The 19,777-nt window shown below is 36.1% G+C and overlaps 1 protein-coding gene across 26 annotated transcripts in view; it reads right to left on the bottom strand.

Annotated features, from left to right (window-relative positions):
• ptprfa (protein tyrosine phosphatase receptor type Fa) overlaps window positions 1-19,777 on the bottom strand; it is a 566,130-nt gene that overhangs the window by 47,683 nt on the left and 498,670 nt on the right. For 17 of the 26 annotated variants that reach the window (XM_087254905.1, XM_087254901.1, XM_087254917.1 and 14 more), the window contains 3 exons: window positions 14,168-14,249; window positions 8,612-8,824; window positions 3,724-3,881 (listed from right to left, as the gene is read on the bottom strand). In XM_087254905.1, coding sequence (XP_087111031.1) covers window positions 3,724-3,881; window positions 8,612-8,824; window positions 14,168-14,249 — 453 coding nt within the window. Of the gene's footprint in view, window positions 1-1,252; window positions 1,265-3,723; window positions 3,882-8,611; window positions 8,825-14,167; window positions 14,250-19,777 lie in introns of all 26 variants that reach the window. The other 9 variants (XM_087254894.1, XM_087254892.1, XM_087254902.1 and 6 more) reach the window with 1 other exon arrangement.

The following is a 19,777-nucleotide window of genomic DNA, read 5'->3' as shown; positions in this document are numbered from 1 at the left end:
AAAAGGACAAACGCGAGAGTGGAGAGCGGAAAAAAAAGGCGAAGCCAAGGAGCACGTAATTTCTTTAGGAAACGTGAACAAACTGCCTTGTTTTAATCTTTATTATCACCTTTTGGACTAAAATGAACTGGGAATGATGGAATGACTCTCTAACAGAGGCTACATGACATGTGCTGCTGAAGATTAAAGACACAGATGAGAGGTTTTCACTGACTGTAGGCTATACTTTGTGTTGTTTTGAACCTAATTAATCACGAAATGTCTGCTTTGTGTAGTTCTTCTGTAGTTGGTAACATATCGAGGACTGTAAGGGTCTGTATGTGTTCATATATGTTCATTTATTTATTTATTTAATATAATTACAGACGTTACAGTAGGCTATTTCGCACCGTCATTGATCTGCAGTTATAAACAACTCCTGTTCATAGAAAAGTTACTAATAAACATTTATACACAGGTATTTATGTATGTAAAGCCTCTGTTTTGTGAGAAGTGCTTTTCATATGATATGTGAACGACCTGTGCAGCTTTATTGTAGACATTTTCTCGAGCGAAAATGACGTCGACTGAAACTTTGTCATACACCACGCCCACCAAAAGGGTACCCTTGCTAGTGGAAACGCAAGCCTGATAAAAGTGACCCATACCGACCCGAACCGTACCGTACTGTACCAGTCAGTGGAAACGAGCCATAAGCTCCTATCATCCTATGTTAATGAATGAGAGATGGTCACTAGTGGGCGGGGCTTTCCCCCTCTGATGACACGTACAAATGGAGAATGTCAATCAAAGTGTTTCTGCAGACTGTTTTAATTAAGTGTGACTATAATAAATAACATGAATACATTTTTATCATTATCAGCTGGCTATATTCACACACTTTTGCCACACAACCCCTTTTAAGTGTTTTTTTTTCTTTCTTTTTTTGCATAATAGGCCTCCTTTAAGACTTGTAAACCACTATGATAGAGTACAACTAGGTCACGCCCATTACACACACACACACACACAAAAAAACACAAAAAAAACTGTCCTTGTAAACAACCAAGCCAGTACACACAAAAACAATCACACACCAGGAGAATGTGTCAATATATAAGGTATTCCCTGCATGTTAGTGTCTGTTAAAGAGCAGCAGCAGCACTAATGTGAGCTCAATTAAACTTTCGGATTGCCTCCCATTAAACACTGAACACAAACAAGCGTTTGTTATCGGATGAGAGAGAGAGAGAGAGAGACGCTCGATACCCACCTCTCCTGTTTGCTGCATCCCGCAGAAAGAGCCGGAGAAACAGAGGGGGAAAAGAGAGAAAATGTCACAGGAGGAAAACTGCACAGACGGAGTGTGTGTAGGGCAGGTTTGTCAGAAATGTTGAAATGCCATTGCTACTAATGAGCTGCGATTCCAGCTGACATTTGCACAATGAGTTTTCCTTTCACTCGAACCCTGAGCATTTGATTCAATAGGAGCGAGCGGGTTCGAGATGAGGGTTACTCGTTATCTGCGATTTTTGTTAAAATATCCCTCCTGCTGCGTAGCTTAAAAATACACCGCTATTATTTAATCATTAAAGTCTTCCCAAAGTGTCGAGCAAAAACACTTAAATTGCTGACTGTCAGACTGAAAGGAGAGTTTTCGATTTTCTACTCTTTTCTTTCTTCCAGTGAGTCAGCAGAGTCTTAAAAAAGAGAGAGAGAGAGAGAGAGAGAGAGGCTATTTATTCCTGACAGGAGGAAGTCCAGTAAACTCACTGTGCTTGCAACATGCGGTGAAAAAGAAAATATGCTCACTTACAGTTGAAGTCAGAATTATTAGCCCTCCTGAATTATTAGCCTTCTGATATATTTTTTCCTCAATTTCAGTTTAACTCAAAGATGATTTTTTCAACATACTTCTAAACATAATAGTTTTAATAACTCATTTCCAGAGTTGAGTGTAATGCATTCACCAGCAACACGTTACTATATTTTAATGACATTATTTAGGAACGCAGTAATGCAACGAATTACATTTTAAATTTGGGTAATCTGATTACAGTTACTAAAATTATTGTAATTGCATTACTGACGTTACAACTGAAAAGTTCAGATGAAAAACCCTCTAAATCCATCAGACCTCTTTTCTTGTAAATGAGCATGTTCTATTAAAGCTCCTCTGATTAGGTTTAGAAGTTTCATTTTATATGTAATGATAAGGTTATTAGCTGGTAAATGAAACACCTTTTTTTCAAAAATGTCACTTTATACCAGGGGTGTCCAAAGTCGGTCCTGGAAGGCCGGTGTACTGCTGATCTTAGCTCCAACTTGCTCCAACACACCTGCCTGGAAGTTTCTAGTATACCTAGTAAGAGCTTGATTAGCTTGTTCAGGTGTGTTTGATTAGGGTTGGAACTAAACTCTCCAGGACACCAGCGCTCCAGGACCGAGTGTGGACACCGCTGCTTTAGACAATTCTTTGGTATTTAACAAGGGAGATTTTCTTTTGTGTCAAACCCAGCTAAATCCACTTGTGCTTTTTTTGCCAAAACCTCTAAATTCATATATATATATATATATATATATATATATATATATATATATATATATATATATATATATATATATATATATATATATATATGTATATATATATATATATATATATATATATATATATATATATATATATATATATATATATATATGTATATATGTATATATATATATATATATATATATATATATATATATATATATATATATATATATATGTATATATGTATATATATATATATATATATATATATATATATATATATATATATATATATATATATATATATATATATATATATATATATATATATATATATATATATATATATATATACATACATACATACATAGATACATATATATATACACATATATGTATATACACACACACACACACACACACACACATATATATAATGAGTTAATGAAATCTGTCAAGTGCATTAATCCATAACATTAAATCTAAACAATCTGCTGTCATTTGTGATATTTGGGATTTGGATTTAATGTAAGTAGAGCAATGTAAACAAGCTTGTTAGATTCAAATAATGTAGTGTAAACACAATGTGAAACGTCAATATCTGTGCATTGTCCATTACAAAAAAAAAAATTTATTGAAGTAATACAAATAATGTATAGTTTTATACATTATATTTATCTTTTAAAACAGCATGCATTAGCAAATAAAACACAAGGATGTCCTAATGAGGATGTCTTTCAGGAGCTGTTATTTATTCGTCCTTACTATAGTCAAGGTCTTGGTCTCTTGGTCTCTTTTTCGTCTCTTGTTTATCCTCATAGCATCCACGTGGATTGGAGTTGCTGTTTAATGTATCTATAGTAAATCAGACTTATTCAAAGTAGTGCAGCTGCCAAAACAAACCTTATGAATGCATGCTACACTTCCGACTGCACATTGTGTTTTCTTTTTCTGATGATTCTTATAAACCAAGAAAATGGTTTTAAAAGAATTAAAAAGTGCTTTTGTTCTAGCCGAAATAAAACAAATAAGACTTTCTCCAGAAGAAAAAATATTATAGGAAATACTGTGAAAAAATCCTTGCTCTGTTAATCATCATTTGTGAAATATTTGAAAAAAACAAATTGACAGGAGGGCGAATCATTTTGACTTGAGAATGTGAACGTCCCCTGTGATGAATGTAATTGTGGTGCGGTGTGAAAAAGCACCTCTTGAAGAGGAGGATGGCGATGACGATGATGATGATGAGGACCACGGCTAACACTGGTCCCATCACCCACAGCATCTCCGGGTCCTCCACGTGACGGGACATCCCGCTGTGGAGCTTCACCATCATGGGCTCAGAGAACGGACTCACTGTGAACGTCTGCACAGAGAAACACAGAACAAATCAAAACTCATTCATTTTCCTGTAGCTTAGTCCTTTGTTTATCAGGGGTTGCCACAGCTGAATGAACCGACAATTATTCCAGCATATGTTTTACAAAGCGGAAGCCCTTCCAGCCACAACCCAGCACTGGGAAACACCCATAGATGATTTAATCAATAAATAAATTAAAGTTATTTCACACACACACACAAACACAAACACACACACACGCACACACACACTTGTACAGTTACATTTACTGGAACTTCCTATTGACGTAATGATTTTTATACTGTACAAACTGTATATTTTATCCTTCAAGCCGCAACCCAGTACTGTCTGGGAAACACCCAGACACGTTCACACACACACTCGTACATACATTCATTTATTAATTTTCTTTTCGACTTAGTCTCTTCATTATCTGGGGTTGCCACAGCGGGATGAACCAATAATTATTCTGGCATATGTTTTATGCAGCGTATGCTCTTCCAGCTGCAACCCAGTGCTGGAAAACACTTATACACTCATGTTCACACACACACACACACACACACACGCATACATTCATTCATTTTCTTTTCAGCTTAGTCTCTTATTTATTAGAGGTTGTCACAGCGGAATGAACCACCAATTATTCTGGCATATGTTTTATGCAGCGGATGCCCTTTATGCCGCAACCCAGTACTGGGAAACACCCATACACTCTCACATTCACACACACACACACACACACACACACACACACACACACACACACACACACACACACACACACACACACACACAGACAGATTAAGTAATTCATTCACTCATTTTCTTTTTGGCTTAGTCCCTTTAATAATCAGCGGTCGCCACAGTGGAATGAACTGCCAACTATTCCAGCATGTGTTTTACACAGTGGATGCCCTTCCAGCCGCAACGCAACACTGGGAAACACCCATACACTCTTGCATACACACACTCATACACTATGGACAATTTAGCTTATTCAATTCCCCTATAGCGCATGTGTTTGTACTGAGGGGGTAACCGGAGCACCCGGAGGAAACCCACGCCAACACGGGGAGAACATGCAAACTCCACACAGAAATGCCAACTGGCCCAGCCAGGACTCGAACCAGCAATCTTCTTGCTTTGAGTTGACATCCTTTTTAGAAATTTTAGAATCGTTTTTCCCATGACAGAGAACCTCTTGAGGATTGGAAAAGCTCCATGGACGTTTAAAGCTCTTGATGGAAGCACAGATGTCAAAACTGGGCCCCGGATGTGACATTTAATGACGTTCAGGGATCACAAACACACTGAAGGGTTTCTGTAAGTGGAGCAGGAGGAAAAGCCTTGGAATCTTCAAAGCAGCACAGAAGTCAGTTCTCCTTCCACAAACTAATCGTCTTAGTAACACCTTTTAGACAGCACAGCGGGAGAAAGAGGGATGGAGACTGGAGGATAGCAGAGAGCGGAGGACACGCATCATCAACCCAATCCCATCAGCCCTACACCTTCAGCATTCCCACCGAAACACAACTCATTTACAGAAGAACTCATTTCCATCATTTCTTTGGGAAGGACAGTGTGGAGATATTACGTCTGCATTCAATGTAAAATGCATACTAATGAAGTGAGTTCATGCTTAGAAGATAAACAAAATCTGCTAAGAATAAATATGTTTTTTATTTTGTGATGCCATTTTTCTAGGCTCGTTTATTTATTTTTACTTGCATAATATAAGTCTCAAGTAATTTGGCTTATCAAATGAACAGTATTTATATTAAAAAAGCAGTATTTAATATCACTGGGCAAATATTATAGCTTTATTTACTTTTCAAGAGTTCACACTTAGATATTGCTTGACGCTATAAGCAGGTTTGGTATGTTGTCCTGGGAGAGAATCCAGAGCTCGGAGATAATTGAGCCCAGGGCTCCCGCCTGGTAAATTAGCATGTAAGGGGATCGAGATTAGGTAGGTCTCCCTGGTAAAAGGAGGAAAAGGAGGAGATGAGGTGGAAGGGGGGATTCTTCCAAAATGAAGATAAGGTAGTAGAGTGAAATCAGTCTATTTATTGTAGACTTGGCTCAATCTGATTAAATTATTGCTGATTATGCGTGAGAGACCAGCTGCGATCAATTATATCACGTGCTCCTCTCAAAATTAGTTTGTAAAACTTCACTTACTGTTGGTTTTAGTATATGTAATATTTGAATATGGCAATATATATTTCAGATAGGTGGTTCATTCTGCTGTGGCGACCCCAGATTAATAAAGGGACTGAGCTGAAATGAAAATTAATGAATATTTTAGACATATAGTGTATATATAGACAGCTATTATAATAAATATACTGTTTATTTATGGGGCAACAGTGAGATCTGCAGAGCTTTAATAAATATGGTACATTTTTACCAAATAAATTTTAATTTCTTATTATTTAAATATAAAAAATATATAAAAAATATAAAAAATTAATATAAAATTAATATAAAATTAATTAATATAAAAATTAATTAAATTAAATTAAATTAAATTAAATAATAAAATTAATTAATATAAAAAAAACTCAAGTCATTTACTCATTTTGCTTTTCAAATAAACATGCAGTAACAGTATTTAATATCACTGAGTAAATATTTTTATTAACAGATTTATTTACTTTTAGTCTTAGTTTTAGCATTTAATATTCGAATATGCCGATATATATTAGATATATTGTGTAAATATTCTGTATGTATATTTTTAAAAATTAAATAACTGAAGTAATTTTGATTCTCAAATGAAGATGACAAGAAAAAGTGCTGATCTGTATTTAATATCACTGAGTAAATATTTTTAATAACAGTTTTATTTATTTTTAATGACAGTTTTAGCATATCATTTTTGAATATGGCGATATATATTTTAGATATATTGTGTATATATAGAGCTACAGTGAGATCTGCAGGGCTATAACAATAATGGTGCATTTTTACCAAATTATTATGATTTTTTTAATAATAAAATAGGATAAAATAACATGACAAAAAGTGCTGAACTGTATTTAATATCACCGAGTAACTATTATTGTTTTAATAACAGTTTCATTTACTTTTAGTGTTCGTTTTAGTATATAATTTTTTAATATGGCTATTAATTTGAGATATTATATTAATTTTTAATTAATATATATTTTTTAAAAGATATTGTAAATATAAGTTTATATGGTCACACTTTACAATAAGGTTCATTAGTTAATGTTAATTAATGCATTTACTAACATGAACAAACAATGAACAATACATTTACTATGGTATTTGTTCATGTTAGTTAACATTAGTCAATGAAAATACAGTAGTTCATTGTTAGTTCATGTTAACTCACGGTGCATTAACTAATGTTAACAAGCATGGACTTGGATGTTAATAATGCATTAGTAAATGTTCAATTATGATTAATAAAGGCTGTACATGTGTTGTTCATGATTAGTTCATGTTAGTAAATGCATTAACTAATGAACCTTATTGTAAAGTGTTACCGTTTATATATATATATATATATATATATATATATATATATATATATATATATATATATATATATATATATATATATATATATATATATATGTAGTTATTTTTGGGTCTACACACCAACGCAATGGATTTTAAATGAAATGAACAAGATGCGCCAGAGTGTCAGCTTAAATTTGAGGGTATTTACATCCAAATCAGGTGAACGCGGTAGGAAATTGGTAGGACAATTGGCTTCTCAGCTGTTCAATGGCCAGGTGTGTGTTATTCCCTTATTATCCCACACACAATGAGCAGATAAAAGGTCTGGAGTTCATTTTAAGTGTGCTATGTGTATAATAAAGCACATAATTAGCAGCTAAGGTGATCATTATTATAGTAGTTTATGCTATTGCTTCATTCGCGACGTTGCCGAAATATAAACTGTTTCTAAAATAAAAACGTTAACAATTGCTATAATAATTGGTTAAGACAAAAACAATTTTAACACAAAAAAAAGAGCTTTTATTATGTCGCAGCACCACATAGCATGTAGTTAGGACTTCTGAGATGGAAACACATCCCACAGCGAGAGTAAAATGCATCTCTGACTGACTCCAGTCACTCTTCACTGATGCATATTCATGTGTGTGTGTGTGTGTGTCGAGTTCTCCTTCACCTCTCCATCTGTAACTCTCAGCTCTCTCCAGCATTAATGACAGCATCTTTCCTTCTCTCTCTCAGCCGCAGTCCTTCATGTGACGATGTCTCTTTCTCTCTTCCTCCATCCTCGCCTTCATCTCCTCCTCTAATCTGTTTTCCTTTAAGTGCTGCAGTAGTTTTGCAGTCGACCTCTTTCATCCAATTTCACACTCACTAGTCTGTTTACCAGCCCACCGCAGACTGTCCTTTCAACTAGACACTCTCATCCTGCGCTCTTTTTTTCCCTTTCTACACTTCTCTCATTCTTTCTACTTTAGATTAAAGAGAATGGAAAATAAGACAGATTAACCCTTAAAGTCCACATGAACCGAAAGCTGCAACCTTTCGTTTGTGTTTTGTGATGCAGTTCCTAGGGAATCAGAATATTAAATGAGAAAACAGTGGGCGTGGCTTGTTGGTTTTCTACTGCGAGCTCATTGGATGTTGTAAAGTAGGCATTTCATTCAGAAAGATCGGGAGCTTAAAATGAAAGACACAGTAGTTTGGCTTGTTTCAGTGGATGGTGTGTGTTTGTGACTCACCGAGTCTCTGTCTTTCAGTGCCGCCAGTATAAATGTGCGATACTGCTGCTGTCCCGGCAGAGGTTTGTTGTAGTAGTTGCTGTAGGTTTTCTCATCTCCCAACACAAATCTTTCTGGAAGAGACTCCAGCTTGGCAGCAATGTAAGGCCGCAGAAAGTCCTGAGTTTGTCTTCTCCTCCTCCTCACAGCTGCGTCTCTATTATTCCCCATCAGCTGATAAAAACACATGAAACACATCAGTATGCAGGACCAATATATTCACAAACTTTTTTTCTGCTAAAAGACTCCTCAACAGATCTAAAAACCCACCCAGGCTCATTATTGATACGTACCCCTGCATACATTTCTGGAGAGAGCAAAATACATCCCAGGAGCTATATTTTCTTTGGTAGTTTTTGTAAATCCACCAGAGGCCGCTGTGTACGCTTTTTCAAATCTATAATTTCTCTCAAATCCAACAGGGGCTGCTGTTGACTGACTGACTGACAAATCGACCAACTGATCCCCCCACCCTCCTCCTTCCCTAAAATCGAACAAACTGAAGGAAACATAATTGATAATCACGTTTTGGCGAGCCATGGTTAATATAATGATATTTATACATGACCAAACTAGTGTGCAACTTAAGCAACTTTTTTTTTACATTTAGTTCTGCCCAAACAAATATTTGTTGCATTTTTTTATTGTTTAAGTTCATTTAATTGACAATGTAAAAGCTGTTAGCTACGTTTGATGTTTCATTGTTGAGTTAAACATTTTTTAAGGGTCTCTGACACATTGCTTTTATTATTTATCTTTATTTTATTAATCAACATTAACTGTGTGTGTCAGCAGGCAGTTTTTGTTATGTTCATTATTTATTAGGCTCCCTTAAAACACACAGGCACCCACATTTCCAGTGTGGATTATAATTTTATTTTAATAATAAATAAATAAAAAAAGTAGTTTTTCTAATTTGTCAACTCTCGTTATTTCCTATATAAGGCTTTTGTGCTTTTATAGAATGGGAGCTGGTAAACATATTCAAGGGCATGCACAGATTTTCAATACTTTATTATTATTATTATTATAATTTTCCATATCTGCAATTCCTGTATTTTGGCATTTTTTTGCAGTCCACTTAGAATCCAACATGGATTAATGGCGATTAATTTTTTTTAAAAGTGCGATTAATTAGTTAATTTTTTTTAATTGATTAACAGCACTAATATATGCGTGTCTGTGTGATGTATGTAAAATTCGGCCCGGGACTACGATTTTTTTTTCTTTTGCATCTGGCCCTTGGCCCAAAAAGTTTGGACATCCCTGGCTTACCCCATTGGCAGATTATTTAGCTTGTTCTACCTAATTTTGGCACATAATTTATGAAAACAATACATAAAATGCTTGGCGAGCCATGGCACAACCAAGAAAAAGAAAAATCAACAGTGAGTGCAGGAAATTTCAGTCACGTTGGGGCAAAGAATATTTCTTCATAGAGGTCAGTGGAATATGTGTCTGTTTAATTTTCCAGGAATAAGTTGCAGTAATTAAGGAATATAATATTAAAAGACATTATGAAACAAAACATCAGGCCTTCAGCTTTTACACTGGTGCCGAACGAGATCAAAAAGTAAAACAAATAGCAGCTGCCCTATCAGCTCAACAACACCAGATTTTTTGTAATAATAAAGTGCAAGAAAATTCTACGCTGGCTAGTTATGAGGTTGTTCAGCTAATCGCACAGCACAGGAAACCCTTCAGTAATGGAGAATTTATATAGGAGTGTCTGATAAGTGTTGCAACAGTAATTTGCCCAGAGAAGATTCACGATTTTCAAACAGCAAGTCTTTCTAGAAACACAGTTGGACGACAAATTAAAATAATTCCATAATACACACACACACGCACGCACACACACACACACGCACGCACGCACGCACGCACGCACGCACGCACGCACGCACGCACGCACACACACACACACACACACACACACACACACACACACACACACACACACACACACACACACGCATATATATATATATATATGCGTGTCTGTGTGATGTATGTAAAATTTGGCCTGGGACTACGTTTTTTTTTTTCTTTTGCATCTGGCCCTTGGCCCAAAAAGTTTGGACAGCCCTGGCTTACCCCATTGGCAGATTATTTAGCTTGTTCTACCTAATTTTGGCACATTATTTATGAAAACAATACATAAAATGCTTCTTGATTTAAGAATTTTTATACATTTGGACTAGAAAGAAGACAAATGTAAGCATTTTTTGCATTGCATTTGACGATTTATTCCAATCCAAAAATATTTTAAATCATTAAATAAACATTTTTCAGTGTTTTCAAATATATTCAAGTTTTTGCAGCCTTTGTGAGTTCATAAAACTTCCTAAATCATTAAAAAGTCTTACAAGCAGCAAACTTTTGAATGCTAGTATATATTTTTACTTCTATCCTGATTGCCACTTTCAGTGCATGAACCAGCTGAACAGCAGCGCGGAGGTCAAAGGTCAGACATCAGCCTCAGGTGTTTCAGTCGGAGGCATCATTAATTCAAAACGACACGCTGTCTCCTTCATCTGTCTCTTTATAAAGCACTTCCTCCCTTTCTCTCTCTTTTTCTTGCTCTCCACTTTCTGAAAATTTGTACATTTTACATCCATTGCAGTGTTTTTTTTTTTAGCTCATTTATGTTTTGTGCGTCTCCATTTTTCACTGGTTTCACGCCTCATTTTAAATTTTGCACAGCTTATTGTTACGAGATGGGTTGTCTGTGTATTCTTTGCTTTTCTATTTCTGCTAAAAAACTATAATAAAAACAATATATATAAAAAATGCTGTCTTCCACACAATCAATTGGTGCTGGGACAACATGAATAAATTAAGTTAACTTATTAGTTTTTACAAATTTAAGTTGATTGAACATAAAACAATTAAGTTGTCCCCAAACAACTCTAAAATTGTGCTGTTTCACTATTGTCAAACTTTGTAGAGCTAAAAAACGGTTGAAAATAATTAACTTATTAAATTAAGTTAAAGTAACTAAAAATCATTTGTTGTCATGACTTTTTGTCATTTTTTACAGTGTGCAAGAATCATGTTGTTTCAGCTCATTAAATAAGCAGTTTGAACAAACAGCACTGTAAAAAATGCTTGCTTCAACATAATTGATTTGTATTGCGACAACATAAAGAAATCAAGTTAGCTTACTACAATGTTAAAAAAGGTTGACTCAACTTATAATTTTAAGGCAACAAACTTAAATCAAGTCAAGTGCAGCAACTGTGTTGAAAGTTAAATCAAGTCAAAAAATGTCCTGAAGTTTGTTGACTTACAATTTTAAGTTGAGTCAACTTTTATGTAAAGTATAGGTTTTACAAATTTAAGTCGAGTAAACATACAACAACTGAGTTGTTTCCCCAAAAACTCACTGTAAATTTTTTTTTAAAAATAAATAAATAAAAATAAAATTGAAATGAATGAATTTTTTTTTATCTAGTCATCTCAACTTAAATACGTCAAACTGACAAAAATATTGTGTCAAACTTTGTATAGCTAAAAAAAGGTTAAAACTCAACTTATTAAATTAAGTTAAAGTAACAAAGACATTTGTTGTCATGACTGTCATATTGTTAAAAGTGCTCAAGAAATGTGCTGTTTCAGCTCAATCTAAATAAGGACTAAGCAAACAATAATATTTTGAGTGTACGCTGTAACAAATTCTGCATTCCACACAATCAATTTGTGTTGAAACAACATGAAGGAATTAAGTTAACTTAGTTTTAGTTTTTTTTCAAATTTAAGTTGATTGAACGTTCAACAATTAAGTTGTTCCCCCAAAAACTCACTGTAAAAAAACAACAACTAAAAAACAATATTTGAGTCATCTCAACTTAAATTAGTTACACTGACTAAAAACATTGTATATCTAAAAAAATGGTTAAAAACATATTAAATTAAGTTAAAGTAACAAAGACATTTGTGGTCATGACTTTTTGTTATATTTTTAAAGTGCTCAAGAATTGTGTTGTTTCAACTCAATTTAAATGTTATGATTTGAGTTTTGGGCGAAGCAGTGGTGCAGTAGGTAGTGCTGTCCCCTCACAGCAAGAGGGTTGCTGGTTCGAGCCTCGGCTCAGTTGGCGTTTCTGTGTGGAGTTTGCATGTTCTCCCTGCATTTGCTTGGGTTTCCTCCAGGTGCTCCGGTTTCCCCCACAGTCCAAAGACATTCAGTACAGGTGAATTGGGTAGGCTAAATTGTCTGGAATGTATGAGTGTGTGTGTGAATGTGTATGTGAATGTTTCCCAGATATGGGTTGCGGCTGGAAGGGCATCCGCTGCGTAAAACATGTTGGATAAGTTGGCAGTTCATTCCGCAGTGGCGACCCCGGATTAATAAAGGGACTACGCCGACAATAAAATGAATGAATAAATGATTTAAGTTTTTTTGATCAAACATCAAGTTTTATACACTGTAAAAAATGCCTCCACACAATCAATTTGTGTTGGGACAACATGAAGGAGTCAAGTTAGCTTACTAGGTTTTACAAATTTAAGTTGATAGAACATAAAATAATTAAGTTGTCTCCCCAAAAACTCACTGTAAAAAAAATCTCCTCCTGCCTTCATTTATTTTAGTTAAATTAAATATTTTTCTTTAGTGGACTCAACTTAAATCAGTCAAACTGACTAAAATATTGTCAAATTTTGTAAAGCTAAAAATAATTTGGTTAAAAAAATTATTCACTTATTAATTAAATTAACATAAAATATTCTGTTCTCATGACTTTTTGTCATATCATTACAGTGCTTAATAAGTGTTTCAGCTCATTTTAAAGAAGTAGTTAGAACAAGCAGCGAACATTATTTTTTTAAAGTGTATTTAAGCATAGTAAGCAACAGACTGCAGCATTTTTAGCTTTAGTGAAGCACATTCGGTCGCGGCTGAATCAAATCCAAGGCCACAGGATTGCAGCAGAACAAATGGGGTCTTGCGGCAGAGAGAATGAGGACTGCGACGCAATATTTATCGCAGTGATAAACACCAGTACAATAATACACCTCTCATTTGACTCGCCGACGCTCATAAATAAAGGGCAACTCGGGGGAAAACAGGCTGCGTGGCCCGCTTCAAAATGCAGGTGACACCGTTGTGATTTTGTTTCTTCCCAGCACCTCTGCGTTTTGATATTCAGTAGGCAGCACCTGAAAAAGTTTGCCTGTTTTGCAGACGGTAGTTTATCGAAAGCGAGCAAACTCATGAGAAAGCAGAACCGTGTTGGAGCTCAAAAGCTCAGTAGTAATAACAAAAAAAAGCGAAAAATGCCAAGAGAAGCTTTTTAAGAGCGCTCAAAGTGCCCGTGTGTCTCTGCAGCTGCTGAGGAGGAGATGCAGAGGAACCGAGAGGCAGAAAATAACCAGCGGAAAAACAAAACAGTTGCATCATACATACTGTAGAGCACTGAAAAAGATCTGGTATATCACAGACCTGAAGTGTGACGGATAAGAGTGTGAGACATTTAAGCTATTTGTACGTGATCATCAGTAACACACACTCACCTCATCCAGATCAATATCTTCTGGGTTTTCCCAATGGCGGAGAGTTGAAGGAGTTACTGGTACAACCACGATATAAAACCACCTGAGAGGAAAACAAACATGCACATGTAAGAACCAAGATCTCTCTGACTGTACCTGTGTGTGTGTGTGTGTGCATCTTTAATATATATTCCCAGCTTCTACAAGCATCATGTTCCTTGTGACATGTCTAGACAGCAGTCTGTAATGCCCCCCCACACTAAATTAATTCTTATTCTGCTATTTCCCTCTGGTCAGCAGTTCCTTATAAAAAGTATGCAGCACAGTAAAAAAGAGGAAGTATGTCTGGTCAGTATATGGTATCATACAAAAGAAAAAGATTGATTAATCAGTTGTTATCAGGGATGTAACGGTATCAGAATTTCACGGTACGATAATACCTCGGTGTGAATGGCACGGTTCGGTATTTATTGAATAATTTACAGGAAAAACAAACTAATGAGAAGACTCGAAAAAAGTGCCAAAAGTGTTTATTTACCTTAGCGCTGAACATATCAATGACATACAAATCAGCCATCTATCTGTAAGTTTCGAATCAGGAACTTTAATTTTTCAAATTAAATAACAAAAAATTATTAAACAATATTAAAAAAATTAAGTTTTAATTTAGTATTGTTGAAAACTCATCACACTCAACATTTAATCACTCACTCACTTGATGTTTTTTTAAAGGAAAATTATCATATAAATATAATCTGGTAAAAGCTGGGATCTCTGGGCATGTCCCCTGCAACAGAAAAAAAAAACCCCTCTCATTTGGGACTGAGGTTTCAGGGACAGAGAGATATGATTTAGCCAAGGTTGACAGCAGTGGGTAACGTTGTGCATTGTCTTTTTACCACTTGAGAGGACAAACCATGAGTGAGATAGAGGTCTCTTTGCGGTACAAGTCAATGTCTGCATCAATCTAACAAGTGTGCTGTGTTCTGCAGTCCCCGTGACTGTTTTTAGTCGTATTCCCCGACTTATATTTCACCACAGTCTGGCAGTGCCTGCATACTGTTTTGTCTTTGTCTGTCACCTTTTCTACTCTTTCAAATCTTTTTAGAAAGAAACCGAAATGCTTCAACACATCCGATTTAAAACCCGCTTTAGGTTCGATCATTTCCAACTCTTTTTCTTCTCCGCTACTAACAACACACTCCATTTCCGCATTACTGGATCTGTAGCGACAACAGACCGCAAAGGATGACGGCCACGTCTGGGCTGATGGGAATTGTAGTTCCCGCTTCCTCCCGTTCGCTTCATTCTCCTGCAAGTGGTGCTCGCTGCAGAGCCATTTGAGGAGAGCTGAGCTCCAGCGAGGGGGAGCTTAAGCTTGAGCTCCACCTTTTTTGCACTTCTTCTACGAGTGATGTCACTGGGGGTAGGGTTAGGGGTGGGGTTGGTGTACGCATTAAAACAGCTTACAGGAGGAGGAGCGACAGCTCATGCTCCCCCTCGCTGGAGCTCAGCTCTCCTCAAATGGCTCTGCAGCGAGCACCCTCTCTTCTCCTGAGCAAACTTTTCTCCGAAATATAGTTTTATTGAGTCAAAAAAAATTACTATTGCGGTATGACGGTATTTACAATATTGTAACATCCCTAGTTGTTATTCTAAACATTTTACTAATAAAAAATAAAGACACAAAAGTTTTTTTCACAGGAACAATATTAAGTGAATCGTTGATCTGGATGTTATTTTATACATTTTGTATTTTAATGTTTTTATTGGTCTCATTGCTATGAATTAATATAATTTTATGTTATGTTTGCAGAACCCAGGAGGGATAGCCAATACCTTGGTTGTGGCTAATGGGGATCCTGATAAATAATTAAAAATAAATACATTCTGTGTGTATATAATGTGCATTATACACATTCATTCATTTTGTTGTCGGCTTAGTCCCCTTATTAATCCGGGGTCGCCACAGCGGAATGAACCGCCAACTTATCCAGCAAGTTTTTACGCAGCGGATGCCCTTCCAGCTGCAACCCATCTCTGGGAAACATCCACACACATACACTATGGACAATTTAGCCTACCCGATTCACCTGTACTGCATGTTTTTGGACTGTGGGGGAAACCGGAGCACCCGGAGGAAACCCACGCGAATGCAGGGAGAACATGCAAACACAGAAACGCCAACTGAGCCGAGGTTCGAACCAGCGACCTTCTTGCTGTGAGGCGACAGCACTACCTACTGTGCCACTGCCTCGCCCACATTATACACATCGTGAGTATATTTACATTGTTCTGTCATTACTATGCAGCTCATTTTGCAAAGTTCGAAGATTAAAATAGTGGGATGATATCTTGAAGAAGGTGATAATAAAAGTGTGACCCTCTTCATCTCTGCTAAACTCCACAGACAGAGATATCAGTGTGTTTGTGAGTGTGATGAGACGCTCTGGATGGATATTACACCGCCGATTGCATTTCTGAATGACTCTGTGACAGCCGTGGCTTTCAAACAAACACTCCAAACCCAATTAACACAGAGTAATTCACACACTCTCCTACTAGGACTGAGCGAGAGCATTGTTTGATACGTCTGATGAAACCGCTTCTAACAATCTCGCTTCGGCTTTGATGAGGAAATGTGTCTGGTAATTTCTAATTAAAGCATTTCTGTGCTGTCTTTGGTCAGAAATGATCCTGTGGGCAGTGTTTTTTCAGCTTTCAGTCCGCTCCGATGCCACTGCGTTACATCAAACCGAGCCTCTAGATGTGAAATAAACCAATATGAGCTGCGATGGGAAGTGTTTGAGTATTAACCTTCGGCCCGAGTCTCAATAAAGCACAACGGGCCAATATTTGCCCAGAGAGTAACAGGAATCTTGAACTCTGAGACCCCAGCAAACGTCGCCCGGAGAGCTAGCACATACTGTATCATCTTGATTCTGTTTCAAGATAAATAGTGAGGTATAATAGTGATCAAATGCTGCTCTCTGACATGAAATATCAGTACTAAAGGAAACATTACATTTATATACAGTTGAAGTCAGAATTATTAGCCCTCCTGTCAAATTTATTTTAGATTTTTCCCCAAGTTCTGTTTATTAGAAGATTTTTTTCAACACATTTCTAAACATAATAGTTTTAATAACTTATTTCCAATAACCGATTTTTTTTTTGGCGGCGCAGTCGGTAGCGAAAAAGCAAGAAGGTCGCTGGTTCGAGCCTTGGCTGGGTCAGTTGGCATTTCTGTGTAGAGTTTGCATGTTCTCCCCATGTTGGTTTGGGTTTCTTTTGGGTTCTCCGGTTTCCCCCACAGCCCAAACACATAGGTGAACTGTCCGTACTGTCTGTGTGTAAATGTATGGGTGTTTCCCAGTTATGGGTTGCAGCTGGAAGGGCATCTGCTGTGCAAAACATATGCTGGATAAGTTGGCGATTCAATCCCAGTTTAATAAAGGGTTAACCCTAACCCTAACCCAGCCTTTCGATTTAGCACACACATGATGTTACATATTTGAGGTACCAGTTTTGTGGCTTTCATATAAAGCGCTATACAGTGGTTGCATAGACTATAACATACCCAGCACTTGATTCAACCTCGCTAACCCTTGCTAAAACGCTCCCACGGGTCACTTCTCTTTCCTTCCTATTGTTTTTAATTTTTCCTTTTTAAGTTATTCTCGGATCGGTTTCGCCTCCATTTCTGCTTTAAGAAATGTGTTTAAAAAATACAAAGCAAAAATCATTAAGAAATAAACTCACCCACCCGCAATTAATCATAATGTATTTTTTATAACCCGACCTACATGTGGATTATCCGCATCGCCTGGAGATATAACCGCTATCTGCGCATCACTATTTTGTATGAAATATACATATTTTAGTAATTACCTCAGAGAAAAACAAAACACCAAAACACTGTAGTGCATTTGAATTTTCTCCATAAATAAAACTTGTATCAGAGCTGCAGCAATGTTTTGTCAGCTTGTCATTATGGAACAAAATCAATGCCAATAGTATTGAAATAAAAAGCTTGCCGAATAGCGCAAACTGAAAAAAATAATACATTGAATTAGCAACTGCTTGCAATTGCCACAGTTTGTATTTTTAGGGCCTGAATTTAACACAGCTGTTTATTTAAGCTGTGAATATTTCAATAAAAATATTTCAAACACATTTCCATACTTATGAATTTAATATTTCATATTCAATTTCCAGATTTCACTTACAAAATATTCAATATCTGTGAAAAATACCTCATTCTCACTTAATTTTATTTCAGATCAAAAATTTGCTTCCACACATTCAGTGGATCAAGTTTGGCTCTCAAAATTTGACATTACTTCTGGGAACTGCAGGAAAAGCAATATAGATTGCAGATTGACAATCTCCAGCTGCTTTTTTTACTAGTAGGTAAACCAATTTAAGATTTTTATACAAGTCAGTAGGTGAGGAAAAAAGCTAATAACGGCACAAAAGTAGCATTTAATTTTGTCAATGTTGAATTTTAACAGCCGAATCTGACCCACTGAATTTATGGAAGCGAAATTTTGAACTGAAATAAAATGAACTGAAAATTTTCTTTTGAATATTTTACATGAAATCTGGAAATTGAATATGAATTATTGAATTTTAAAGTATGAAAACATGTTTGAAATATTTTTATTAAAATATTCACAGCTTAAATAAATAGCTGTTTTAAATTTTAGGCCCTAAAAATACAAACTGTGGCAATTCAAGTCATTAAAATGCAAGCAGTTGCTAATTCAATGTATTTTTTTTAGCTTGTGCTATTCAATAGGCTTTTTATTTCAATGCTTTTGGCATTGATTTTGTTCCATATGTCATCCTTTGAGAAAACGGTCAATGATCTCATAGAAATCTACTTAGATTTGTATATTTCTCTTAAGTTTTTCTGTTTATAAAATTAATTTAAGATTTTAATCCAGCATATTAATTTGTGTGTAGTGTACACAATGTGATTTTCAGTTTTGTCTTTGCTACTGACTAATCTAATGTATTTATTCATTTTCTTGTCGGCTTAGTCCCTTTATTAAACCGGGGTCGCCACAGCGGAATGAACCGCCAACTTATCCAGCAAGTTTTTAACAGCGGATGCCCTTCCAGCTGCAACCCATCCTGGAAGACATCCACACACACATTCACACACACTCATACACTACAGAAAATTTAGCCAACCGAATTCACCTGTACCGCATGTCTTTGGACTGTGGGGTAAACCGGAGCACCCGGAGGAAACCCACGCGAACGCAGGGAGAACATGCAAACTCCACACAGAAACGCCAACTGAGCCGAGGCTCAAACCAGAGACCCAGCCACCTTCTTGCTGTGAGGCGACAGCACTACCTACTGCGCCACCCCATCGCCCAATCTAATGTATATGCTTGAATATATTATTGTAAAGCATCCTATAGAAAATATGAAGCTTAAAGAGAGATCTGTGAGAGGTGCACTTGTTTATGCTGAGCAAGGTATATAAATAATTTCTTTTATTTTCAGATAACTTAATGCAAAACACGCACAGGAAGAAATGGCTCTGCTTTTACTGTTCAAGTAGTTGTTCAGGTCATGCAATGCATTTTATACAAAGCCATCAAGCATAATTTTGCA

Source organism: Danio rerio, chromosome 6, assembly GCF_052040795.2.
Source record: "Danio rerio strain M-AB ecotype USA chromosome 6, GRCz13ab, whole genome shotgun sequence".
In the NCBI taxonomy this organism is placed as follows: Eukaryota; Metazoa; Chordata; class Actinopteri; order Cypriniformes; family Danionidae; genus Danio; species Danio rerio.
Note: the sequence above shows the minus strand (reverse complement) of the source record. Positions and strands in the feature narration are given on the sequence as shown.